Consider the following 27,942-nt stretch of genomic DNA (forward strand, 5'->3'; position numbering starts at 1 on the left):
GATCCACCCGCCTCAGTCTCCCAAAGTGCTGGGATTACAGGTGTGAGCCACCGTGCCCGGCCCCATCTAGGTTTTTCTAAGTGCACTCTGATGTTCACACAATGATGAAATGACCTAACATGACATTTCTCAGGTCGTATCTCATCATTAAGTGATGCATGACTACCTCAAAAGTAATGTCAACCCAAACCAGTATTACTTCCTAATGAAAACTTGTGTTTTCAGGGTCAAATGGATTACTCAAATGTAATATAAACTAAAGGTTTAATACTTTGAATCAAAACTTCTATACCCAGAAAGAATCATGATTTTCAGATAAAGTCGAGGCCTAGGAGATGGTCTTCCAATTCTCCTGCACTGTCCCTTAAGAGGACATTCTAATGGAAATACTTGTCTTTAAATATGTAAACATAAGCTTATTCAACATGTCTTGTTTGTAAAGCATCATTTGGACTCTAAAATACAGTGACTTCCATGGAAAGGATGTCATTTTGGCTATCTTCGTTTCTTATTGAAGCTCCCACTTAGGGTGTTTCTTGCTGTAAGTTCCTTCTTGAGTTGATAAAGTTGAAGTCTTTGGCCCTATTCTCACTTCTCTATTTTCTCAATTTAGGTATATCCTTTTAGAACATTTCCTGGCCGGGCGCGGTGGCTCAAGCCTGTAATCCCAGCACTTTGGGAGGCCGAGATGGGTGGATCACGAGGTCAGGAGATCGAGACCATCCTGGCGAACACAGTGAAACCCCGTCTCTACTAAAAAATACAAAAAACTAGCCGGGCGAGATGGCGGGCGCCTGTAGTCCCAGCTACTCGGGAGGCTGAGGCAGGAGAATGGCGTAAACCCCGGAGGCGGAGCTTGCAGTGAGCTGAGATCCGGCCACTGCACTCCAGCCCGGGCGACAGAGCGAGACTCCGTCTCAAAAAAAAAAAAAAAAAGAACATTTCCTATACTTACATATACATATTTACATGTCTTTGAACAACTAGTGACATTTTTGATTTTTTTTAATTTTCAGGAATGGTGTGCTAAACATTTTGTCGTTCTTTTAAAAGTCATTTTTGTTTTGAGTTTGACCATGTATTTGTGTAGATGTAGCACATTCTTGTACATGTGGTGTTGTATTTCTGTGGTATGGATTACACCAGAGTTTATCAGTTTCCCTTCTGATGATGTTTAAGTTATTCCTTGTTTTTTGCTTTTACAGAGTCTAGTGACATTCTTATACAGGTCTCTTTGTATGTATGTGCTGAAATCATCTAGTTAGATAACTGAGTGCAGTTGCTAGATTTACAGGGTTGTGTGTATTTTCAGTTTTATGAGATGTCAATAGACTTACTCTACAAAGAATGCCATTTACATTCTTTTTTTTTTTTTTTTTTTTGAGATGGAGTCTCACTCTGTCGCCCAGGCTGGAGTGCAGTGGCTGGATCTCAGCTCACTGCAAGCTCTGCCTCCTGGGTTTACGCCATTCTCCTGCCTCAGCCTCCCGAGTAGCTGGGACTACAGGCACCCACCACCTTGCTCGGCTAGTTTTTTGTATTTTTTAGTAGAGACGGGGTTTCATCGGGTTAGCCAGGATGGTCTCGATCTCCTGACCTCGTGATCCGTCCGTCTCGGCCTCCCAAAGTGCTGGGATTACAGGCTTGAGCCACCGTGCCCGGCTCCATTTACATTCTTAGAAGAGCCTCACATTTCCACATCCTTACCAACACTTGTTTAAAAAAATCCTCATTTTTGCTAAGCCGATGGGTGAAAAATGGTATTGTTTTAACCTGCATTTTCCTGATTACTAATGAGATTCAGCATTTTTTTCATAGGCATATTGGCCATTTCTCATATATAGATATCTTCCATTTAAAGTTAAACTAAGAATTTTGCACTGAATACCATTCTCTGAAGTGGTGAATTTTAATATTGTATAAAAAATCCAACTTGTTCCACAAGTACATGTCGTATGATTTTATGCATACATCCATATACATATATCAAGGTAAAGTCCAATACAAAAAAACAGCATTTCCTATGGCCAGTGTTCTACAGAAGTAGGACTGTGCAAACTTTATCGTATAGTCAAATGAGATTGCAACACTAAGGCAGGACGAGGCAGAAGCAAGTTGTGTCCACAGTATATTACAAAATGCCTTGCATAGCTTATTCATTCTCACCTGGTAAATTCATCTTAGAATTCTGAAGGATTTTTTTCCTAGATAAATTTATACAAGTTAGTGTCTACTTCTTGTCTTTGTTCTATGGCAAACCAGCTTTCTCAGTACTGATTGTTTTACTTCACAACATTATTGATTTAACAATAGCCTGCGCTTTGGGGCTCTGCACTGCTTTCATTGTAATCCTTGATACAATGACTACAAACGTGTCGCGATTTCTAATCTTCATCTGTATCTCAGGCGATTTTCCAGGGCTTCCATTCTCTGTGTCATTTCTTCTAGTAAATCACAAATTAAGGAAGATGAAGAATTGTCTATTTTTATTTGCATTTAAATATAACTTGATTTATCCATGTAAAATTTTGGCTTCTGAAATAGAAAAGGTTTTGGGTTTTTTTCCCCCATTTCTGTCGAGTATTTTAAAACCCTGACTTGTAAATTTATAGAATGCATTTAACATTTCTGTTAAGACAAATATTTTGCGTTTTTTTTAAAAAACATCATCAAAGCCAGACAGCTCAGTGTGAATTTGTCTTTTTAATTTTAATTTTATTTATTTTTGGTTTTTTTTCCTTCTCTTTTTTTGAGACAGAGTTTCACTCTTGTTGCCCAGGCTGGAGTGCAATGGTGCGATATTGGCTCACTGCAACCTCCACCTCCAGGATTCAAGTGATTCTCCTGCCTCAGCCTCCCGAGTAGCTGGGATTACAGGCATGCGCCACCACGCCTGGCTAATTTTGTTGTATTTTTAGTAGAGACAGGGTTTCTCCACATTGGCCAGGCTAGTCTCGAACTCCGCACCTCAGGTAATCTGCCTGCCTCGGCCTCCCAAAGTGCTGGGATTACAGGCGTGAGCCACTGCGCCCAGCCTTATTTATTTTATTTATTAATTTTTAGAGACAAGGCCTCCCCATGTTGCCCAGGCTGATCTCGAACTCCTGAGCTCAAGCAAGGCCACCTTGGCCTCCCAGAGTGCTAGGATTACAGGTGTGAGCCACAGCACCCCGCTGCAGTCTTTTTTTTTTTTTTAATTGTAATTCCACTTCCACTCTTAATGCTTGTAAATTAGTTTGCCATAGCACACTGCTAGGAGCCAGAATTGATAATATTGAGAATGCGGTGAAGAGAAGACAATGAAAGAATTCAACCTTGGAAAGTAAGATACGAAGTCAGAAGCAGAGGGAGATAGGGAGTTTTCACCATGATGCCACATCAGGCCACAGTTTTGAGGAATTCTGACCTATGTAAAAATATACCTTCAATAGTCTCTTGTGAGTAGAACTTTGGGGTGGGACAGGCAAGCGAGAGGAAAAGGGCATTAGAATAGGTATTGGTCTACCCTGTAAGCTCCTCAATACCCTCTATCTGCCCACTTGAGGGCAGAATGAGAGCCCAGATTCGTCAATGTATATTAACCACTCTCAGGAAGATTATTTCATTTTACTTGAGGGAGCATATTTCCAACTTTCAGAAATGGAATTGCTCTATGCTGTTGTTCCTTATTACATAAGCCCATTGGCACAGAGATAGATAGTTCAGAATTAAGCCATTTCCCTGTAGACTAGTTGATGCACTTGAGATATCAGACAGCTTTAGTACGCTTACTGTAATTTTAAGTTTAGAGCATTTGGCAGGGTGTTCAATATGCAAAAGCACTGAATCCTCTTTTCTTTATTATCACCAAGCATTCCTTTCATTTGTAATATTGTTTTAATGAATCACTGGATCCTGCTGTTCCCTTGGTGGAATGTTTCATTTTTTAGAGTGCTGATAAGAGAAGATCTCTGCTGCCAAGGAAAAAAAAAACAATCCCTGTCCTCCAGAAACTACACACACTGAATCCGTATGTGGCTGTGGTGTTCCTTTGGGCTAAAGGAAAAGTTTGGAGTTTAGACTGAGTTTGAAACCTCTTCATTCTACAACACTGTTTGCCTATACTTGCTGTACCTTTGATGCACTTCAGACCTCATTCATGTCCTACATACCCTCCTAGCAGAGAGGGAGTTAGGTCAGTCTCTTTTCCTTACTTTGTATGCTGACCGACAGGCCTTCTTGCTAAGCCCCCTAGAAGGGCCGATGGCAACTAAGTGCTTGACCGTTGCTACTAAGCTTGGCTTGCCCCTGGCTCTCAAACACCTGTCAGGCTGCTTTTTAAAGCAAAAAGCCTTTCCTGGAGTTCACTGTTCTTCGTGACTTCACGGGATTGACTTCAGTTGATAAAACCTACATAGAGTGTGTGTGAAGTTTTGATAATATTCTTTGCATTCCATACAAAAGCCTAATACAAGAAAAGGATATAGCGCTGTGTTAATTTTCTTACTTCTTCGTTTGCAAGGTTCTGGAACATTATAAGGTTTTCACATTTGCATTGATCGTGTTTTTCTTCCAAAGGGCTTCCTGAGAAAGCAGATGGAAAGTGTTCACCTCTAGAATCCACCAGACTTCCCAGACACATAATAGGAATGAATCAGCATATGGAGGAAACCATAATGAAAGACATGTTCCACTTTTTCCATGCAGCCAGATCCAGTAAAGTAATACCAGGAAAGCGCTGTATATGCTTCCAACACTGGAAGTGGCCCTTACTGTGGATTAGTGAGGAACACTGCTCCAGTTTCTTTTAGTTTATGTTTCAGTTCTCATTTTACTTAAGTTCTTTCTTCTCTTTTCCTCTATACCATTTCCTACTTCCTTCTTTCCTTTCCTTCTAAGCTAAGGTTGTTGGCAAGCTGAAAGGCTGAAATTATCTTATAGTAATATTTTACTTGGAATTACCTGAAGGTTTTGTTGAATGAGAAAGCTTTTGTGTAGACCGTAAAAGATTGTCTTCTTCAAACAGGTATCTGTGTTGCACTGCAAAATTAGAACAGGAAAGTAGGTCTCGGATATTTATGGTGACTGGCTCAGATTCTGTAAAGAGAAAGAAAACTGCAATCAAACCTGCTTAACGCTTTTGGTTATAAAACAGCCATCAGCAGAGTAAGGTACTTGGTATTCCTAGCACTTGGTGCCGAGCTTTACTTTGGGACATACTGAAGCAAAAAGACTGTTACCTTCAGTGGAGTAAACATCGTTATTAAAAAAACAAATAAAAAAACAGCAAAAAACCAAAAACAGCCAGGCACAGTGGCTCTTGCCTGTAATCCCAGCACTTTGGGAGGCCAAAGTGGGTGGATCACTTGAGGTCAGGAGTTCAAGACCAGCCTGGCCAACATGGTAAACCCTGTCTCTACTAAAAATACAAAACTAGCCAGGCATGGTGGCAGGCGCCTGTAGTCCCAGCTACTCGGGAGGCTGGGGCAGGAGAATCACTTGAGCCCAGGAGGTAGAGGTTGCATTGAGCCAAAATTGTACCACTGCACTCCAGCCTGGGCAACAGAATGAAACTCTGTCTCAAAACAACAACAACAACAAAAACACTGTCACCTGAAACGATGCTAGTTACCAAATATGGCTTAATGTAAGAGTAAAAGTTAACTATCTTTTTGAGGGAAAAAAGGCCTTAATCATCATAATTTGAACATACTTACATTCACTTCTTTACAACTTTTATCTGGAGGGAAACCATGGTAGAAGCACCCACCAACATTTCTAAAAACACTGCCTTAAAAACTGTACCTGTTGGCTGTTGGACCCTTTTTGGCAGTTCCCCTGCTGGAGAGTCCTGTCTTCCATCGGAGTCTTCTAGAGCTGAGCAGAAAAAGATGACCAAAAGGAGTGACGGTTGTCCACAGGCATGTGTGTGTTCTTCAGGAAGCTGGTCCCAGACCACCTCCTTACCTACCTGCCATAACCTAAGGTCTTTTGGTTTTGTTTGGTAACACCAAAGATTCAAAAAAGCAGTTGATTACCATGATACCTATGACCACTCTAGGGCAATTCTCTCTCGTAAGAGAAGCTTGGACCCCTTAAGTACATCTTACTTAAGAATGCTCCCAAAAAGGTCATGTCTAGAAAGTAGGGCAGAAAAAAAGGTGAAGTTGTTGAGGGATTTTAGTTGCACTGGCAGCAGCTCCACTTGAGGCATTTCAACTTGAATGAAACAATCAAGAGGCAAAACATTCTCTACTCACAGAAATCTGAAAGGCCTTCCCTCCCTGTTACCCCTCATCTCAAGAGTTCTTTCCCTAGAGGGGTAAGACACAGCACCTAGACTAGGATCTAACTGCTGAACCGGGGACATGAGTACAAGGAAAAATGGGCAGAACTGCTATCCGTAAGCATACCTGGCACACTTAGTAAACTGGAGAAAAGCATGCATAACAAAAATCTAAAGTCTAAAGGGCAGTCTAATATTCTGTAAACAAATAGTCCACGCAGAAAGGCATTAATTTTAACAGTGGGCTTGGAAGGACTATGTCCCTTTCCACTTCAATTATAGGTATGTTCTGAAATTGCACCTCAGCTCTCCTGATTTATATAATAATTGATTTTTAGTTAAATGATCATTTCTCTAGGGTGTTTGTGAGGATGAAGCATGCTGGTATGTCAAAACACTTATTACACTGCTTGGCGCAGAGCAAGGGCTCAAACAATGGTAGCTATTATTTTTTTCTTTCCCACCTCCCCTGTTCCCCCCATCTTTTTTTTTTTTTTTTTTTTTTTTTTGAGACAGGGTCTTGCTTTGTCACCCGGGTTGGAGTGCAGTGGCGCAATCATGGCTCACTGAAGCCATGACCTCCAGGACACAAACGATCCTCCCTCCTCAGTCTCCCAAGTAGCTGAGACTACAGGTGTGTGTCATCATGCCTAGCTAATTTAAAAAAATTTTTTTTCAGAGACTTTGTTTCCTGAAGGGTTTTACTTTTGTTGCCCAAACTGGTCTTGAACTCCTGGACTCAAGCAATCCTCCCACCGCAGCCTCCAAAAATGCTTGGGTTACAGGCGGGAGCCATGGTGCCCAGCCCTTCTTTTTGTACTGTTTCTAGGCATTGCTGGTCCTGCCCATGAAGGAGACACTTTTTTTGGTTGAGAATTTATCAGTAAACGGTTTGTATGGGCCGAACATGGTGGCTCACGCTCGTAATCCCAGCACTTTGGGAGGTTGTGGTGGGTGGACCGCTTGAGGTCAGGAGTTCGAGACCAGCCTGGCCAACATGGTGAAACCTCATCTCTACTAAAAATACAAAAATTAGCTGGGTGTGGTGGTGGGTGCCTGTAATCCCAGCTTCTCGGGAGGCTGAAGCATGAGAATCACTTGAACCCAGGAGGCAGAGGTTGTGGTGAGCTGAGATTGTGCCACTGTACTCCAGCTTGGGTGACAGAGTGAGACTCCATCTCAAAAAAAAAAAAAAAAAAAAAAAAGAGTTCATGCTGCCCTGTCTGCGAAGGTCTTTGCGTAAGCTATAGTACCTTCACAGATGCCTTTCTTGAGTTTTTCACTTATCTCATCCATTGTGCTGAAGTCTTCAGCATAGAAGAGATGCTTGTCTGTTGGCTCAGAGGCAATCTCTTGTAGTTCCTCCTCAATGGCTTTTCCTACCCCAACAGCATACATAGTGATACCTAGGGTGCAGGAAAAATTAAGAGGAAGGTAGTTAGAGTTGTGTTCCCAGGGTCTGGAAGTTGTGTGTACTGCACCCAAAGCCAGTCAGATGTTAAGTGGTGTGATTTGAAAGGTGCATGCCAACCTTCCTTCTTACTTTTCTACCATTTTTATTTTTGTCCTGTGAGCAAAAGGGAGGGATCCAAGAGAGAAGTGAGGCATCTGGGAGATGCTGGGGAGCTAAACTACTAACCTGTTCCTCAGCTCTGGGCTGGGCTGTTTAACGAATCTGCAACTTCCCTCTGAATTAGCCTTCTGGATTCATAGAAGTGAGCACTATTTTATGGCTTGCTAAATGGGAATCTCTTCTGGAAGAATTCTAAGAATCAAGTCAATTTATGACCTAATAACCTAGTTTCTACTCAAATGTAAGTGACCCGAGGCCAAGTGAAGCTGCTTTTTGCCCACTTCTCTTAAGACGACACAACCTTGGGAGGAAGTGCTAAGCTGAAAAGGAGAATCTGCAGACCATTGGAAACCCCTAAAGTCAGGAAAAAGAACAAACCCAAGATCAGCCTTAAATTTCAACAGGGATATGCGTTTGCTTCAAAAGCTTTTCTTACACTGATCATTAGACTCCCTTCCCCTATATACTCTTCATTTGAAAGTAAAACACAATAAGAATATGTTCTGCTTGAGTCCAAACATTTTTCAGCACTGATAACTTATTCTAGCTAATTTATTAGACTAGATTCTTAAAAATGTACTTAAAAATGGCTCAAGACAAGGGGCAAGAGTTATGATGCCTTGTTCTGAGTCTGTGTAAGGTCAATAACCAAGTTCAGCATATTTGTCCGGGAGCCCAGTGATTTTACGCATAACTTCCTAAAAAGGATAACTACTATTTTAAGATTCTGTTTGCTATACATAAGAGTAGTTAAATTCATAAGAGGATGTCACCTCATATAAATCTTGTTGATTCAAGAATCAAATAAACATCAGTTTCTCCTACCACCTATCTTTAGGTGATGTGTAGAGACATTTAAATGGAGCAAAGGGTAAGGTAGATTAGTTTCAGTGAGATGAAAGTGCTAACCACTGTCTCTGGAGACCAAGATGCTTCCCCTAATTCTTTTTAAGAATGCAGACTAGGGGGCCTATGAGTTTGACATGAGCTCTAGCAATCTAGGCTAGTGTGAACAGCCAGTTTTACAATCTACCCAGATGATTCAGGGCAGGACAATTTGTGGCTACCACTCTCGGGCTAGAAAAAGAGGAAGGTAGGCAGTATCAATAAAATGACCTCCTTCACAAAGACAGCGAGTGAATGTCGATGTGAACCAGCCTTTCTGTGAGGAGGAATGGAGTTCACCAGTGGGACTGCCAGTACTCTCACTCCTTTCTTCATTCACTCAGCAAGTAGTTGTCACACATCTACTATGTGCCAGGCCTGATCTAGGCCCTGGGTCCATAAAGTCTTGGATGAGGCCTTGATCTGTGCATACCTTATTTCCTCTTACAGGACTTGCTAAAGCAGTGTGTCCTCAACAAGTACTTTAAGAAGACAGTTTTTGGCCGGGCGCAGTGGCTCACATCTGTAATCCCAGCACTTTGTGGGGCTGAGGCGGGCGGATCACAAGGTCAGGAGATCGAGACCATCCTGGCTAACACGGTGATACCCCGTCTCTACTAAAAATACAAAAAGTTAGCTGGGCATGGTGGCGGGCGCCTGTAGTCCCAGCTACTCGGGAGGCTGAGGCAGGAGAATGGCATGAACCCGGGAGGCGGAGTTTGCAGTGAGCCGAGATCGCGCCACTGTACTCCAGCCTGGGCAACAGAGCGAGACACCGTCTCAAAAAAAAAACAGAGAGAGAGAGAGAAAAAAAAAGGCAGTTTTTAAACAAACTACTTCACTACTTCAACTTTTCTTATCTCCGTCAAGGAATCTAGAAACTTCACCATAAACTGTCTCTACCAATCATCCTAGCTTCTGGGTTTCCTTTAGCCAAGGGTCATACTCCTCAAGCACGCTTCACATCTGTGCAACTGAAGTTACCCTCAGGTCAGCAAAACCCAGAGAAGAGGCTGGGCTTTACTGAGCAACAAGAGCTTAGAGTCATAATCTCTTCCGTCATCTGATTTTCTGAAAAGCTAAATTTGCCTCCTGCAAACACAAGAGTATTATCCATCCTAAGGCTATTGCATTTTCAGAATGTTCGCTTGAAGTATTGGTTAAAAAATACAAGAATATATATACATAATCAGTAAAAGTTCCCATCAGAAACAATTTAACAAGCTCTTCAGTTGATTCTAGAGCAACCAGACCAGTGTTTTGGAACTATTGTATATATGTCTGTGGTTGAATAGCATGTTCTAGGTGATTCTCACATTGGAGATCACACACTGGCTAGTAAATCAGAGGGAGAGGATACCCACCTGTGGTCAGCTTAGCCTAACCTTCTAGTCACCAGACTCCTTCCTGAGCACTTTATTTAACTCCTGTGGGGTCCACTTTATTTAAGGCCTCTAGGTGGCAGGGTAGTAAAGATGTATAATGGCAGTTGCCAGGAGGCCTTTCTGCATACTCAAAGAAGCTTCCCCCTATGGCCAGCAGAGACCACTGAGTGAGTTTAAGAAACCTGAACCTTGAGTGGTGTAAATCGCACCTCCACCCCATATTACCATTGGCCTTGGCTTTACTGGCCCACTCGGAGACGTCATCCTGAGCCCGTCCGTCGGTGAACACGATGGCTGCTCTGGGCACCCTTGTGGAAAGGGGCCTGGCCCCTTCTCCTTGGGTAAAACTTCTCTCAAACATGTGTTTCAGGGCCAGCCCAGTCATAGAGCCCTTTCCCATGTATTTCATGTGGGCCACGGCTTTTTTCATGTCTTTGGCTGAGTTGAAGTTTCTCAGGGTAAACTCTGTGCGGACCTGCGTGGAATACTGGAGCAGCCCCACTCGAGCGGCTTTGGGGGAAATCGTCAAGGAATCTATAATTCCAGTGACAAACTGCTTCACGACCTCAAAATTCTCTTCTCCAAGACTCTTGGATCCATCGATCACAAAGACCAGGTCAATTGGGCCTTCAGTGCATTCTATAAAAGGAAAGTTGATAAAAAAAATGATAAAAAATCATTTATGCACAAGAGTAGAATAAAATGATGCTTCAATTGGAGGCATAACCACTTTGGGGAACCAGTTTGCTTCTTCTTTAGATAATACACAGGACAGATGAGGTGTTGGGAGGGCCACAAGCAACAATAATTTTCACATATACTTTTATGGTTGGCTTGTCATATTGATAAAAATAGTATTTTTCACAAGCAAAATGGCAGATGTACAATTGTCTAGGAAACCAAGTCTATATTGTACCCTGGAACACTGACAGGTCTGGGAGGAGCTGGGTGTAGAGAACACGGAAGGGTCTAACAATACCCAAAAGACTCCCAGAACTTTACTCCAGGAGGGTGACGTCACCCTAGTGCTGGCATTCTGACAGTCAATGGAGAAAGAGATTTCTTCAGCTCAGCCATCATCTCTGCCGGGGAGCCTTCCTTGTAACTCAGCTTGTATTGCTTTCTATATACCCCTAACACTACTAATTTATTCAACCAAAAAGTTATTGAGGACCTGCTTTGTACAAGGCAGTGGACGTAGCAGGATTGCAATAGTGACCAAAACACAATTCCTGACACCAAGTTGCATACAATCTAATGTACTCTATATAGTGTTCCACATTGTACAATAATTATTTAATGATGTGTTTCCTCCAGTCTGTGAGTTCCTCTTCAGCAGGGACTGTGTTTCATTCATTTTTGTGCCCCATCCCCCAATACTTGGCACAAAAAAGGTGTTCAGTAAATGTGTGGTGACAGACTAAGTGAATGAGGTGATGTTCATTGGGTAGCACACGTGTAAGTACCCTACTGACCTATTAAAGCTGACAAAATAATTATTAGCTTTGGTGCGGTGGCTCACACCTATAATCCCCAGCACTTTGGGAGGCGGAGGCAGGAGGATGGCTTGAGCACAGGAGTTCAAGAACACCCTAGGCAACAGAGTGACTGTCTCTCTTAAAAAAAGAAAAATTAGCTGGGCTAAAAAATTAGCTGGTAATGCATGCCTGTAGCCCTAGCTACTTGGGAGGCTGAGGCAGAAGGATTACTGGAGCCCAAGAATTATAGGTTGCAGTGAGCTATGATTGTGCCACTGCACTCCAGTCCAGGTGACAGAGCAAGACCCTGCGTCTCTCTGTAAAAAAACAACAAAAAATTATCACCATAAATTCTTTACATGGAAACTTTTCAGGCTTTTTTTTTTTTTTTTTTTTTGAGATGGAGTCTTGCTCTGTTGCCCAGGCTGGAGTACAATGGTGTGATCTTGGCTCACTGCAACCTCTACTTCCTGGGTTCAAGTGATTCTCCTGCCTCAGCCTCCCAAGTAGCTGGGATTACAGGCACACGCTACCACACCTGGCTAGTTTTTTTGTATTTTTAGTAGAGATGAGATTTTGCCATGTTGGCTAGGCTGGTCTTGAACTCCTGACCTCAGGTGATTCACCCGCCTTGGCCTCCCAAAGTTCTGGGATTACAGGCATGAGCCACTGTGCCCGGTCTCAGGCAACTATTAATAGATGGTTGATAGTAAGACAGAAATAAAAGCTTTATGTTAAGCAATTTGGGTATGGAGAGGCTTATTATTTAGGACTGCAAAAGAAAAATGGACAGATCCAAAATGGATGATCTCATTTCTTCTTCTTTTTCTTTTTCGAGACAGCGTCTTGCTGTGTCGCCCAGGCTAGAGTACAATGGCGCTTTCTCAGCTTACTGCAACCTCTGCCTCCTGGGTTCAAGCGATTCTCCTGCCTCAGCCTCCCAAGTAGCTGGGATTACAGGCACATGCCACCACGCCTGGCTAATTTTTGTATTTTTAGTAGAGACGGGGTTTCATGATCTTGGCCAAGCTGGTTTCGAACTCCTGACCTTGTGATCCACCCGCCTCGGCCTCCAAGGTGTTGGGATTACAGGTGTAAGCCACTGCGTTGGGCCAGATGATCTCATTTCAAACAATCCACAATCTGTGATAAACATTCTGTTTTATATATCAAGCAACTGTTTAATCTTTCAAAGTGAGGCACAACGATATAAGCATGTAAAGACACACACATGCAAAACCATTTCTGTGCTTGGCCAGTATAACATGCTTAATGTCAGAGAGTGTGTGTGTGTGTGTGTGTGTGTGTGTGTGTGTGTGTGTGTGTGAGAGAGAGAGAGAGAGAGAGAGAGAGAGAGAGAGAGAGAGAGAGAGAGCATGTTGGGGGTTTGGGTTCTTCTGTTTCTCCATTAAGTGCTTTTCCTCATCACTCAACCTATCCGATCTTTTATTAGTGAAAGAGGAAAAGGCCAACTCAAAGCTTCATTTACATTCATAGTCTGTTCCTAAGTGAACCAAAAAAAGACTCAGGCAGCATGCATGTGGCTCTTCAGCAGATTTCAAAAATACTGAAATAATTTTCCAGCAGTGAGTCTGTTTTCTCCTCTTTTCTGTACACATTTTTCTTACAGAACAAAACTAGCACTTGCAACCCCCACACACAGAATGGGGTCCAGAAGCCTTCTCCAGGGAACACAAAACAAGGCAGAGTGGAAAAACATCAGGGAGAGCAGGGCCCGCATATTTGCTTTCAGACACAGAAAGGACAGCCCCACTTGTTAGCTGTTTTTTTGCCAGAGGGTAATTCCCACTTTTCTTGGGCATTTTCTTTTTGATAGTTAAGTTGATAAGACTGGAACGGAGCTGTGACTTGCTTTCAGAACATAATTTTCAGAAAGTTCTACAACTTCAGGCATGGATAAGCCCTTTAAAGATCATCTACTCCAGCCTCGCTGTTGCTTACATCTTCTTTTCAACATCCCCACCCAGTGACCATTTGGCCTGGGCCTCAACGCCTCTCCTGTTGAGGAATTGTCACCTTACCACTGAAGCCCCATTTTGGACATTTCTGCTGTTGATGATTACAATAGTGATAATTCTGTTTGTTTGTTTGTTGTTGTTGTTGTTTGAAATGGCATCTCGCTCTCTCACGCAGGCTGGAGTGCAGAGGCACAATCTTGGCTCACTGCCACCTCCGCCTCCTGGGTTCAAGTGATTCTCCGGCCTCAGCCTCCCAAGTAGCCAGAGCCACTGGCACGTGCTACCACACCTGGCCATTTTTTATATTTTCAGTAGAGGCAGGGTTTCACCATGTTGGCCAGGCTGGTCTTGAACTCCTGACCTCATGTGATCTGCCCACCTCAGCCTCTCAAGGTGCCGGGATTAAAGGCATGAGCCACTGCGCCTGGCCTGTCGTTTTTTAAATTTAATTTTATTTTAAGTTCTGGGATACATGTGCAGGACATGCAGGTTTGTTACATAGGCAAACGTGTGCCATGGTGGTTTGCTGCACCTATCAGCCCATCACCTAGGTATTAAGCCCCACATGCATTAGCTTTTTATCTTGATGTTCTCACTCCCCTGACTCCCTGCAACAGGCCCCAGTGTGTGTTGTTCCCCTCCCTGTGTCCATGTATTCTCATTGTTCAGCTTGACTTATAAGTGAGAACATGCAGTGTCTGGTTTTCTGTTCCTGTGTTAGTTTGCTGAGGATAATGGCTTCCAATTCCACCCATGTCCCTGCAAAGGACATGATCTCATTTCTTTTCATGGCTGCATAGTCTTCCATGGTGTATATACATCACATGTTCTTTATCCAGTCTATCATTGATGGGCATTTTGGGTTGATTCCATGTCTTTGCTATTGTGAATAGTAATAGTGATCATTTTTTGAGCACTTATGTGTGTCAGCACTGGGCTCAACACCTTTATTTATTTTTTATTAAAAAATTTTTTTTGAGACAGGGTCTCGCTGTGCCACCCAGGCTAGAGTGAAGTGGCACAATCACAACTCACTGTAGCCTCAACCTCCTGCATTCAGGTGATCCTCCCACCTCAGCCTCCCTAGTAGGTGGGACCATAGGCACGTACCACCACAAGCAGCTAATTTTTCTAATTTTTGTAGAGACAGGGTTTCACCATGTTGCCCAGACTGGTCTTGAACTCCTGAGCTCAAGCAATCCTCCCACTGCAGCTTCCCAAGGTGCTGGGATTACAGGCGTGAGCCACCACACCTGGCTGTTCAGCACCTTTGGATACATGATCTCATGTATTCCTTGTGATGGCTTTGTGAGGTATCATCCTCATTTTATAGATGGGGAAACTGGGACTCAGAGAGGTTATATAATTTGGTTTTTTTGTTGTTTTTTTTTTGAGACAGAGCCCTGCTCTGTCACCATGGCTGGAGTGCAGTGGCATGATCTTGGCTCACTGCAACTTCCATCTCCTGGCCTCAGCCTCTCAAGTAGCTGGGATTATAGGTGCATGCCATCACACCTGGCTAATTTTTGTTTGTTTGTTTATTTATTTATTTTGAGATGGAGTCTTGCTCTGTTGCCCAGGCTGGAGAGCAATGGCGTGATCTCGGCTCACTGCAACCTCTGCCTCCCAGGTTCAAGCAATTCTCCTGCCTCAGCCACTCCAGTAGCTGGGATTATAGATGCGTGCCACCACACCCAGCTAATTTTTATATTTTTAATAGAAACAGGGTTTCGTCATGTTGGCCAGGCTGGTCTCGAACTCCTGGTCTCAGGTGATCTGCCCGCCTTGGCCTCCCAAAGTGCTGGGATTACAGGCGTGAGCCACAGTGCCTGGCTGAGGTTAAATAATTTGACCAAGGTCACACAGGTAGTATGAATCAGAGTTCAAATCCAGATCTGTCTGAGCTGAAGCTTATGTGCTGAACTAATTAGACATGCAGCTTCCCTGGTAGAAAGCTTCTTTGTCCTCGTGCTGAGCTGTAGCTTCTCCCAGTGTCCTTTCTTTCCAGGGTAGGGTGGGGTGGGGTGGGGTATCATACAAATCATGAGTGAGATGACAGTCACGTTGGTATTTAGTACCTCAAAAGTTTTTTTCTTTTTTTTTTTTGAGTCGGAGTCTAGCTCTGTCGCCCAGGCTGGAGTGCAGTGGCCAGATCTCAGCTCACTGCAAGCTCCGCCTCCCGGGTTTACGCCATTCTCCTGGCTCAGCCTCCCGAGTAGCTGGGACTACAGGCGCCTGCCACCACGCCCGGCTAGTTTTTTATATTTTTTAGTAGAGATGGGGTTTCACCGTGCTAACCAGGATGGTCTCGATCTGCTGACCTTGTGATCTGCCCGTCTCGGCCTCCCAAAGTGCTAGGATTACAGGCTTGAGCCACCGCGCCCGGCCCTCAAAAGTTTTTTTCTACAAAGATCCCCAGTTTCCTAATTTTTTTCTGCTTAATACTGAACTTCCTCACAAGATCATGATTCTTATTTCTAAATCGTATTTATCTTATTTTTTTTCTAAAAAATAATACATGCATTTGGAACAAAAAATATTAGAAAAAGGGTGTGTGTGTGTGTATAAGGGTATACACATTATATGTGTTATAATGGTATACACACACGTATATATAGAGAAAGAGAGACTGTATGTTAGAGTGTTTTACAAAATATATCGATGGTAACAAACTATAAAAAACATTCAGCACCATGCTTTTTTCACTTAAAATATCTTGGGGATACATCTAGAGCTGCTTGTTGTTTTAACAGCTGCGTCATGTTTTATTACATAGATGTGCCTTAATTTATTCAGCCAGGCTCATGGGTGATCATTTAGCTTGTTTCCAGTTTTTTGCTGCTACAAATAGTGCTGTATAAAATATCCTTGTACATGGCTTTGTAAACATGCACATATCTGTAAGATAAACTTCTAGAAGTGGAACTGGATTCATAACATTGCCAAATTGCCCTCTGAAAGGTAATACCAATTCAGACACCCACTGATCCATTTATCATTCCCTACTACAATATACCTTTGCCAACATAAGGAATCAAACTTTTTGATCTCTGGTAACTAATAGGTTAAAAAAAGATATCACGGCTTTACTCTCTTACTATATATTTTCCTTTGTTTTTCTTTTATGGCTTTTAAATTTCATGTCATGTTTAGAAAGATCTTCTCTCAGATTATAAAATAATTCTCTCAAGACTCCTTTTGCGGCCGGGCGCGGTGGCTCATGCCTGTAATCCCAGCACTTTGGGAGGCTGAGGCGGGTGGATCACGAGGTCAGGAGAACGAGACCATCCTGGCTAACACGGTGAAACCCCGTCTCTACTAAAAATGCAAAAAATTAGCCTGGCAGTGGGCGCCTGTAGTCCCAGCTACTTGGGAGGCTGAGGCAGGAGAATGGTGTGAACCCGGGAGGCAGAGCTTGCAGTGAGCCGAGATCCAGCCACTGCACTCCAGCCTGGGCGACACAGCAAGACTCTGTCTCAAAAAAAAAAAAAAAAAAAGGCTCCTTTTGCTCTTTTGTGTGTGTGTGTGTGTTTTTTTTAATGTTTAAACCATTGATCTATCTCTCTTCTCCTAAAGTACCATGCCCAGAACTGAAGGTAATTCTCCAGCCCAGAGCAGAGCACAGCTGCCTCCACCTCCCTCATCCAGACATTGCTGTTCAGCCTATGATCAGCCTAGCCTCTTGGCTGATAATGAATTTACTGTCAATTAAAACTGAAAGTGTTTTCACAGGGGCTGCAGTTAAGCCCTCGCTTCCCCATTCTGTATTTGTGCATATGCATTTATATTTATGGGAGAAGCAGAGGTGAGGGACTTGTTGCCTGAAAATACTCCAAAAAGCAGTTGCTCCAAAACCAAATTAAAGCAGAGAGCCAAGTTCAGATCACTTACTCTTGCACCGTCTTCCGTCCTCAGCTAGAACAAATCCCTCTGAGCATTTGCAGCTGTAGGAAATCCCATTATTAACACAAATGTGTTCGCAGCCATGGTGGGTTGATTTGCAGACATCCTTCCCTGAGGAAAATGTAGGGAGTTGAACAATCCCATCAGTGTAGAAATGAGGTGAACTGAATAGTCATGTGAGTAGAGATGGTGGAAGTAATCTCTTTTAAAGAAAATACACCTCTCTTCAAACCTCCTTCATAATGTCTTTTTTAGTCTCATACTCAGGATGGGGAAAAAGCTCCTCTCAGAAAGCTCCAGCTCCCATGAGTCTGAATGGTATGATGGGTGATTAGGTGTCCTTGATTTACTATCCTATTATTAGATGTGCTTTAGCTTCTAATTTATTTTGCCACAGACATCCCAAACACTCCAGTTCAGATTGTCTAATGAACATTTCTCATGTGTGAGGTAATTTAAACTCTTCGAAGTACTTACAGCCCTTTAGCCCTCACAACACCCTGTGAGAGGAAGAAGACAGGGGTAATTATACTCAAGGTATAAATGAAGAATCAGATCCTCAGAAAGCTTCACTGCTGCCCACGGTCATCTGGCAGGTTGATGACACAGCTGTCTCCCGAGTGCTCCTCCATAGCCTGAGAGCCTATGGCTCTTTCCTGTCATTCGCCCTTAAAAGGAGAGGCTTCACACAAAATTGGAATCAGTGAGTACACATCCCTCTAGGAAGCAGGAATGGTGAAATCTGATTTAGGATCAAATTCCAGAGGTAGAAGTTGTACCTTGTGTACAGTAGCTTCATTTACTGAGCAAAAAATGTGTTGAATGAATAAACAGTGTGTGTGAGTGTGCAGATGTTTGCAGAAAGAAAAGCAAGAGGGCTAGGCGTGGTGGTTCACACCTGTAATCCCAACACTTTGGGAGGCCAAGGCAGGCAGATCTCTTGAGCTCAGGTGTTCAAGACCAGCCTGGGCAACATGGTGAAACCACATCTCTACAAAAAATACAAAAATTAACTGGGTGTGGTGGTGCATGCTTGTAGTCCCAGCTACTCAGGAGGCTGAGGTGGGAAGATCGCTTGAGCCCAGGAGGTGGAGGTTATAGTGAGCCAAGATAGTGCCACTGCACTCCAGCCTGGGTGACAGAGTAAGACCCTGTCTCAAAACAAAAACAAACAAAAAGAAAAGCATGAACAAAGCAGCACAGACAGCCACAATAGGCAGAATTATAGAAAAATCCCCACAAGAGGGCCACTGCCGTGTGAAGCTGAACCTGCAGTTGTGAGGGGAATCCCTGCAGAGTCAGGCCAGGGCACCACAGGCATCCTAGGCACCAGTCGTTCACACAGAACTTCTCGGTAAAGGCAGGAGTCCCTCTTCCCAGTGGAAGAAGCGAGGTACTGAGATCCATCCAACCCAGCCTTGCTGGCTTGTGGAATGTCCCCAGTTATCTCAAAGGAGTCTGTGAGAAAATTCCCAAAAATCAACCTCAAAAGCAACTGAATTTATTTTGACTTAATTTAAAAAGGGTCATTTTGCCCACTGGGGCAAAGTGTCACAAAAGCAAGTAGACTTTGTCAACCACCCTTCCCCGCCAAATAGGGAATTACCACCTCAGAATCTCATGGTGGGGAAAAATCCCTGCTCTGTACTCTCCTAACGCCCACCTCACTGAGCTCGTATGACATCCCTCTCTTCCTTTGGGTACTGTGAAGGTTAATCTGATGTGTCACTTTGGCTAGGCTATTGTGCCCAGTTGTTTGGTCAAACACCAGTCTAAATGATGCTGTGAGCTAATTTTTAGATGCAATTAACATTTAATCAGTAGACTTTGAGTAAAGCAGATCAGATTACCCTCCATAATGTAGATGGGCCTCATCCAATCACTTGAAGGCCTAAAGAGAAAAAGACTGAGGTCCTCAGAGGAAAAGGGAATTCTGCATCTAGACTGCCTTCAGACTTGGGCTGCAGCATCAGCTCTTGCCTGGGTCTCCAGGCTGCCTACAGATTGAGAACTTGCCAGTCCCTGACAATTTTGTGAGCCAATCCCTTAAAATCAACCAATGTTTTCCTCTCTCACCATATATATATGTGTGTGTGTGTGTGTGTGTGTGTGTGTGTCCATTTTTCCTGTGGAGATGATATATTAATAGAAGATAGAAACAGACCATAGTATACATATATATACACACACACGTACATATATATGTGTGTATAAATATATCTTCTATGATATATATAAATAGAAGATAGAACAGACTATAGAAGACATGTATATTATATATGTCTTCTATTATATTTATATATAATAGAAGATGAAGATATACATAGAGAAGGTCTGTTTTTCTGGAGAACTCTGGTGAATATACCTTCTAACTAAACTCTCAGAGCCTGTTCTGGATGACCTATAGAAGCAAATGATACAAATAATAGAAAAATAAAATCCACAGGACATCCCTCTGATATGGTTTGGCTGTGTCCCCACCCAAATGTCATCTTGAATTGTAGTTCCCACAATTCCCATGTGTTGTGGGAGGGACCTGGTGGGAGGTAATTGAATCATGGGGACAGGGCTTTCCTGTGCTATTCTAATAGTGAATAATCTCCACAAGTTCTGACGGTTTTATAAAGGGCGTTTCCCTGCACAAGTTCTCTTCTCTTGTCTGCCACTGTGTGAGATGTGCCCTTCCCCTTCTGTCATGATTGTAAAGCCTCTCCAGTCAAGCGGAACTGTGAGTCCATCAAACCTCTTTCTTTTGTAAATTGCCCAGTCTTAGGTATGTCTTTATCAGCAGTGTGAAAATGGACAAATACACCCTTTCACCCTTTGCTCTTACTTTTAAGGTCTGCCAAGAGGAGAAAGCTCTGTAATTAACCTTTGATCCTTGTGATTGCTAGCAGAGGCTCTAATTCAGTCCAGTGACTAGGCAGGCACCGTGCGAGGCTCTGGGCACCCACACAGCTGCTGTGGAAAGAGCTGACGGCCGGCAGAAAATGAAGAGAAGCAAAGGACCCAAAACTCAGGCCTTGACTGAGAAATTCCCAAAAAAGCAAGAGGCTACTGAACTGATCTCTAGCTAATCACTTTCAGAGCACCCAAGGCAGGAACTGACACTTGTGACAGTGGTAATAAAGGAGGACTTTAAGGACTAAATGCAGTTCTCTAATTCTGAGTCCACTGAGGGAAAAGTTCTTCTCCACCTCAAGGCTACTTACTTTGGCAGCGTTTCCCATCCTCGGCGAGCCGGAATCCCTCCAAGCACTTGCATGTGTATGAGTCGTCACTGTTCACACAAATGTGTTCACAGCCATGGTCTACTGCTTGGCAGACATCTTTCCCTGAAGACGGGAGAGCAAGTTTCAACAATTTCGCCAACATGCATTTCACATGGACTTCACCCTGGAGGACCCATCTGCTGGAGTCCGCTACCGGATTCTACTGCCCCCTGAGCTCAGTGGTCTGCAGGGCAGGAAGATACAATTGAGAACAAAGTTTAGGGGCTCTAATTCGGGCTAACCCTTCAAACCGTTTCACAGTCTTCACCATCATCATTCACCAGCACTACTTTAGTGTTAAAATGCAGTCCATCATCAGCTTTCTGTAGACATAGTTTCTGATATCAGAATGGAAACACTGTTGATATGATTCCTTAGGAGATGAAACCTCAATTTAGATTAGCAGCACTGAAATCTCACTTTGGCTTTGTGCCTGACATAGTGTATGACTTAGGAGAATAACTTAACTTCTTGGAGTCTTAGCTTTGCTGTCTAAAAAATGAGAGAGTAATTACTCCAGCTACCCATCTTTCCTTACAAAAGTGTCAACATGAGTTGCTCTTTATAAAGTGCTTTGAGACGTTGACAAAAAGATAACTGATAGGGCTGGAAACCAGGGTCACACACTCCCCTTTGATTATTCAGAGATGTGTCTTGAGATTTACGCCAGCAAGTCACTCTAAGGCTGCTTGTCCTGGGTTGGCTGGCTGCAGCCCCATCTAAGAGGCTTTGCCTTCTGAAAGGCAAAACTGGCTTCATCACAAGGTGCCCTCTGGGAAGGATTTGTGCTACCAGAAATAACAACAACAACAACATTATTAAAGATAAATAAGCAGAGAGGCTTAGAGAAGTTAGACAACTTTCCCAGCTAATGAATGGCAGAGACAGAAGTTGATTGAATCTTGGATTTCTGACTGTCCATCTTTCCACTAGAGTATACTGCCAAACCACTGTTTCTTGCCACAGAGCATATAAATGAAGAACTTCAGTAATAGCTCTGGCATCCACTTTGTTTGTCCATTTTTTTAATAGACTTTATTGTTTAGGACAGTTTTAGATTTACACAAAAATTGAGACGATAGTGCAAAGAATTGCCATATACCCTACACCTAATTTTCCCTATTATTAACACCTCACATGAGTGTGGTCCCTCCGTTATTATTAATAAACCCATACTGATACATGATTATTAGCTAAAGTCTGTATTTTATTGACATTTACTTAGTTTTTCCCTAATGTCCTTTTTCTCTTTCAGGGTCCTATCCAGGACACTACATTACATTTTGCCGTGTGGCATTGACTTCTGAGAGGAACTGATGTATACAGAGGTGAGGATAGCAATTTCACACAGTGGTCTGGCAGAGTAGCAGGAGCCAGCTCCAGTACAAACTTACTTCTGCAGGTTTTCCCATCTTCACGGAGTATATAACCTTCAAAGCACTGGCATACATACGAATCTTCACTGCTTACACACGAGTGTTCACAACCATGGTCCCCCAGAGCACAAGAGTCCAGTTCTGAGAATCAAATGGGAATTAGAGAAACAGAAGAAGAAAATGACTCATACTGAGTGGCTTATTCAATCATAAAAGACATTTCAGACACCTTGAATTAAAACAGTGCCTTATCCTACAGTACACATTTCAGAATATAAAGCGTGTCTATGAGCAAAAATTCCTTTTTCAGAGAGGGTCTCACTCTGCCACCCAGGCTGGAGTGTGGTGGCATAATCTCAACTCACTGCAGCCTCCGCCTCCCGGGCTCAAGTGATCCTCCCATCTCAGCCTCCTGGATAGCTGGGACTACAAGCACGCACCACCACACCTGGCTAATTTTTTGTAGAGACGGGATTTCGTCATGTTGCCCAGGCTGGTCTCGAATTGCTGGGCTCAAGCAATCTACCCACCTCAGACTCCCAAAGTGAGCAAGAATTCTTAATATGTACATGGCACATAAAATTCAAACAATATGATCATCTCCACAAGAAAAATGAACAAAAAACATGAGAATACAAGTTACAGAATGCGAGATAAATTACTTATAAATATTAGAAAATAAGATTAACCTAATTGGCTATTATATAACTATAATATCAACTTATTTACATATCTACTTATGTATGTATGTATATATTACACTTAGGTAACCAATTCATTCACGTATTCAGTCAGTTCACAAATATTTTTTGAGTCCCTGTGATGAGCCAGGTACTGTTTTAGGCTCTGGGGATACAGCAACGAACAAAACAAAGTCTCTGCTTTTGTGAAGCTTACATTTGGCAGCAGGTGTCAGGGGAAGAGGGATGCGTGGAAAACAGACAAACATGTGATATGTCATGTGGGAAAAAGTGCTATGGAGGAAGAGCAGGAAAGAAGGATGGAGAGTGGCTGCTGGGCTGGAGAGTAGGGAGGGCTTGTTATGTTATATGGTGTGTCAGATACGGTGACACTGAGCAGAGCCCTGCAGAAGGAGAGGAAGTGAGTGGTGGTGTCTGGGAAAGAGCATGATCAGCAAGAAAGAACAGCATTTGCAAACTGCAGCAACAGGAGCTGCTTGGTTGGTGTGTTTCAGGAAAGGCAAGGAGACCACTGTGACTGGAGCATCCAGGAGCCTGGCAGGGGATGAGGCCAGCAAGGCTGGCTGGGGCAGACCATGTGGGGTTCACAGTAGGGGTCAGATCTGAAGGAGAAGGGCAGTCACTGCAGTGTTTCGAGCAGTGGAGTGGCATGAAATGGGTTTGTTTTGAAAGGATCACTCTGCACAGAATGGAGCTCGGACAGCTAGGAGCAGCCCTGTGCAAAGATCTTGGTGGTCCAGACCAGGCTGGTGAGAAGTGGTCAGACTGGCTGTATTTTAAGGTAGAGACTATAAAATTTGCTCATCTATTAATAAAGAATCCATATGGATAGGACGGAAGAGTCAAAGAAGACTCCGAGGTTGCTGGACTGAGCAACTGAAGGATGGTGTTGCCATCTTATAGGGCTGGGTGGCTTCTGGGGGACTAGAAGGTTTGTGAACCTGTGAAAACCAGGCTGTTATTTTAAAAGCTTGATACTGAGGATAGGTGGGTGGTGACTTTTTATAGGAACCATACATATTTCTGAAAGTTAACTCAATCCTTTCAGATTGAGTAGAATTTCTAAAATGGACACGAATTGGAGTTCTTAAATAAAGGCCCCAAAGCACATAATGACCTTTATAATCAGGCACAAACCACACATATTTTTTGGTAAAGCATCTTTGCAGTATCTCTCTGGAGAGGCCTCCTCAGAACCACCTTTGGGTTAGTTAAGGCAGCTGTTGTTATTCTCCCTCACCAGCTAGGGAAACTAAGGGTTGGGAAGGCTAATGGCTTGTCAAGACCAATTGTTAACAAGAGAAAGAACCAGACAAAAATTGTAACCTTATAAATAAATCCCCGTTTTTTCTGACTATACTGCATTGCTATATTCTAAAGCAAGCTTTCAAACGTGAAGGGAATTCTGCCTCTCTTTCTTTGGGCAGAAGCACTGCCAACATCTTTGAAGAATGGGAAAAGGTTGATAACTGCGATTACAGCTGCAGAGGAGGCTCAAAGCCAAGTTGGACACTCCTGCTTGCCCTGAGCGTGACTTACTTTTCTAGGCAAATTCTAGACTCACTACTAATGCAGAACATTTCCCAATGGCTTGGGGTAGTTCCTCACATAGTGTAAGAATGGAAAGTACAATTAAGTAATCCATGATACAGACAACTGGATGGCCATGGAGGTAAGGTGTTTTTTTCCCCCTACCATGAATTTATAATAACAATACTACTCCACTTTCCACGGTAATAAAATAGCTATAGCTCTTTCATGTCAGCCTTGTCAAGCCATAATCTAGACAGACCCCTCTGAGCAAGCTGTTTTTTTTGTTTTTGTTTTTTGGGTTTTTTTTTTTTTTGAGATACAGGCTTGCTCTGTCGCCCAGGCTGGAGTGCAGTGGTGTCATTGCGGTTCACTGCAGCCTTGGCTCTTGGGCTCATGTGATCCTCTCACCTTAGCCTCCTGAGTAGCTGGGACTACAGGTACATGCCACCATGCTTAGCTAATTTTCATATTTTTTGTAGAGACGGGGTCCCACTATGTTGCCCAGGCTGGTCTTAAGTTTCTGGCCTCAAGTGATCCTCCTGCTTCAGTCTCCCAAAGTGCTGCGATTACAGGCATGAGCCACCACAACTTATCTGCAATGGATATTCTTGTGCATGTAGTTTTATGTACAATGTGAAGGCATACCTGAAAGTTATACATCCAGAAGCAGAATTGCCTAGGTAAAGGGTATGAATATTTAAAGGCAGATAAATATTTCCAAATCACCCTCCAAAGAGATTATTTCAATCTCTACCGTCACCAACAATGTAAGACAGTCTCTGTTTCTGTTTCTGATTCAGGGTTTCTGGGATGCTGCCTGGGTCTTTAGACTTTTTCCAAGCCCCACAGATGATTTCAACGAATCATCAGAGGTGAGATGTTGGCAGTGGCCATAATGCCTGGCACCTAACAGACCCCTAGGAAATCCTGTTGAACAAAAGGAAACATTTCCTCAGTTTTCTATCCTGAAAATTGAGGGTAATTAGATCCACCTCACAGGGGTTTTGTGCAGATGTTTTAAATAAGAACCCATGGGGTGTGTAGATGTTTGTGGCCAGCTAGGCTTCCCACTCTCTCCCACACACCCCCTTGCAAAATGCACGACTCATATTTCTTCAGCAAAATGTCCAGTTTCTGCCCTGCAGGGACGTTCTGGGCCACTTATAAATTCAAAGAACCACGGATGGGAAATTAGAGAATGCCAAAGTCGGACGATAGTTAACCTCCTGACCATAGGCACTAGCTTTCTATCCACCAAGTCTGGAAACCAACTTGGAGTCAGTTTCTCCTTAGGGCAAAGATATTCCCCTATAGGAAAATGCTTCAGTGGTCCCCTATCAGGCAAAGAGAGCCACCACCCTGACTCACTACCACCGGGTGTCTTCAGCCTGGGAGACGATGGTGGGCACCACAGTAAGTTCATTCATTCGGCAAGTGTTTACGGAACACTTATCTGAGCCAGGCAATATCCTTGTTTGGGGGCTGGAAGTTCAACTTATTGGATATGAACTAGTCCAACCCCTTCATTAGAGATGAGAAAACTGACGGTCAGAGGGGAAGTGACTTTCCCAATGTCCCTGAACCTTCAGAGGTGACTGGTCTTAGCTGTCCTGGGGGCAGAGATGGGACTATATTCAAACCTGTTACCTCCGTGTCCCTGGTCCAGCTGCACATCCACGGATCATCCTAGGTTAAAAGGGTGTGCTGAGGCAGCCTGGCAGATTCTCAGAAGACAAACTAGACAAAAATCATTTTCTCAAGAGATGCCTGCCAGGAAGTCTCTCGTAACTCTGCAGGCTGTAGGTGGGTAATGTGTGTCCCGCCGGCGTCCCCAGCCTTGTCTCTCACCCGCCTCCCTCTTGCACTCAGTACCCCATACTCAGAGCACGGAACTTCCTGCAGTTTGCTCTCTGGCCCCTAGGAAAGCATTTCCCCTCCATCTTTGGCTGGCTCACTGTGCTCGCTCTCTGGGTGTCTGATTAAACATCTCTTTCTCTAGACTAGGGGAGGCTCCTGCGGCCCCCTCCTTCCCACATCACCACTCTCACCCCATGGAATGGACGCTGTCTCTGCTATCCTTCTTCCCCAAGAAGCTTTAAACGCTGTCAGGGCACAAACGGAATCTGCATCAACCCCAGAGATCCCCAGCACCCCGCACACTGCAGGTACACAGTAAATATTCGTAAAGAACGAGGGTAAAGGAACCAAGTGCTTAAGGAAGTACCTAGATTCAAACCCAGAAAGGAGAGCAAAGACAGACTCCATTAGGAGCCATCACTTAAGTGAAATAGGTGGGAGGACGTATGAGAAATCTCAAGAGGGAGGAAGAAAACATTCTTCCTCTCAAAGAAGGATTCTCCTCCTTTTACACATAAGGACCCAGGCCTACGTTTTTAATTAAACCCTCATCGTGAATGGATTCTGCAGTGTGTGCTCAGGATGATGAGAAGTTTTAGGATGTAGCACAGGTCTTTAGGGTCCATGTCTAGCAGCCCTGCACGCTGACACAGGTGAGTCACATATGTCTGTGGCGCAGCAACTGTGGGGCAACGTGTTCTGTGGACTTGCACCTCTGCCGTGATGACAGACAGCAATCCTGCGTCTGGGGCTCCACGTAAGACGCTGTTAAAACCAACCCCAACCCCAGAGATGGAAAGCCACAGCGGCCATCTGCCAAGACAGTAACCAGAAGCCGACAGATAGAATTACACTGCTTCCTGGCTTTTCTCGTAATAAAACTAGGAGCAGCCAATCCTTTGCTAACTTAATATAGGCTTTTTCTCAGACAAACCAAGAAGCAGCTGAACTGAGATGTGCTTTTCCAGGGCATCTCACACTGGGCAAAAGATCCTGAAATCAGGGGACTCGGCTCTGGTCCTGGCTCTGCTACTGACTCCTCCACCAGGGCCAGCTTGGAGGCATCGTTTTCCTCCATGTGTCTGTTTCCCACAAAATAAGGGAAAATCTCTACCTTCCTTCTGTTGCATCAAGCCTGTAATATAAATACCTGACAGTGAGGGTGGTCTCCTCCCCCTACTCCCTGCTACAGACTGTTTCCCCCAAAATTCACATCTGATATTAGCCCTGATGTGAGGGTATGTGGAGGTGGAGTCTTTGGGAGGTCATTAGGTTTAGATGGGGTTGTGAGGGCAGGATCCTGACCTGATAGGATTAGTGTTCTTATAATAAGACGAGACACTAGAGAACTTGCCTGTACTCTTTGCTCTCTCTCCCTACAACTCATGCAATATGAGGACACAGTGGGGTGCTGGCTGTCTGCAAACTAGGAAGAGGGCCCTCACCAGAACCCAGCCATGCCAGCACCTGGATCCTGGACTTCCAGCCTCCAGAACTGTGAGAAATAAATTTCTGTGGTTAAGAAAAAACATTCAGTCTATGATATTTTGTGATGGGAGCCTGAGTAGACTAAGACACTCCCCTAGCCTTGCCTAGAGCTGCCTCAGCCTAGCAGGCCCTCGCAGATCTGTCTGTAGTAGTTGGACTGGGAGTATCACCAGCAGAGATGCCCCAGTGCCCTAGGCTGATGGCTCTGATCCCTGTTGGTGTCCTCCGCTTGCAGAAGGGAGGGTCC

General features: G+C 43.8%; 2 protein-coding genes across 5 annotated transcripts in view; both read right to left on the minus strand.

Moving 5' to 3' along the window:
- ERICH5 (glutamate rich 5) overlaps nt 1–27,942 on the minus strand; it is a 700,842-nt gene that overhangs the window by 52,197 nt on the left and 620,703 nt on the right. The window lies entirely within an intron of this gene.
- The window catches only part of MATN2 (matrilin 2), a 167,977-nt gene continuing 141,925 nt past the window's right edge, over nt 1,891–27,942 (minus strand). For 2 of the 3 annotated variants that reach the window (XM_050800488.1, XM_050800487.1), the window contains 9 exons: nt 22,135–22,257; nt 20,681–20,803; nt 17,457–17,579; nt 10,334–10,747; nt 7,519–7,671; nt 5,785–5,856; nt 4,942–5,076; nt 4,465–4,563; nt 1,891–2,447 (listed from right to left, as the gene is read on the minus strand). In XM_050800488.1, the coding sequence (XP_050656445.1) occupies nt 2,392–2,447; nt 4,465–4,563; nt 4,942–5,076; nt 5,785–5,856; nt 7,519–7,671; nt 10,334–10,747; nt 17,457–17,579; nt 20,681–20,803; nt 22,135–22,257 (1,298 nt within the window). In that variant the 3' untranslated portion in view covers nt 1,891–2,391. The remainder of the gene's footprint in view (nt 2,448–4,464; nt 4,564–4,941; nt 5,077–5,784; nt 5,857–7,518; nt 7,672–10,333; nt 10,748–17,456; nt 17,580–20,680; nt 20,804–22,134; nt 22,258–27,942) is intronic. The other variant, XM_050800486.1, reaches the window with a different exon arrangement.

Source organism: Macaca thibetana, chromosome 8 (assembly GCF_024542745.1).
Source record: "Macaca thibetana thibetana isolate TM-01 chromosome 8, ASM2454274v1, whole genome shotgun sequence".
Lineage (NCBI taxonomy): Eukaryota > Metazoa > Chordata > Mammalia > Primates > Cercopithecidae > Macaca > Macaca thibetana.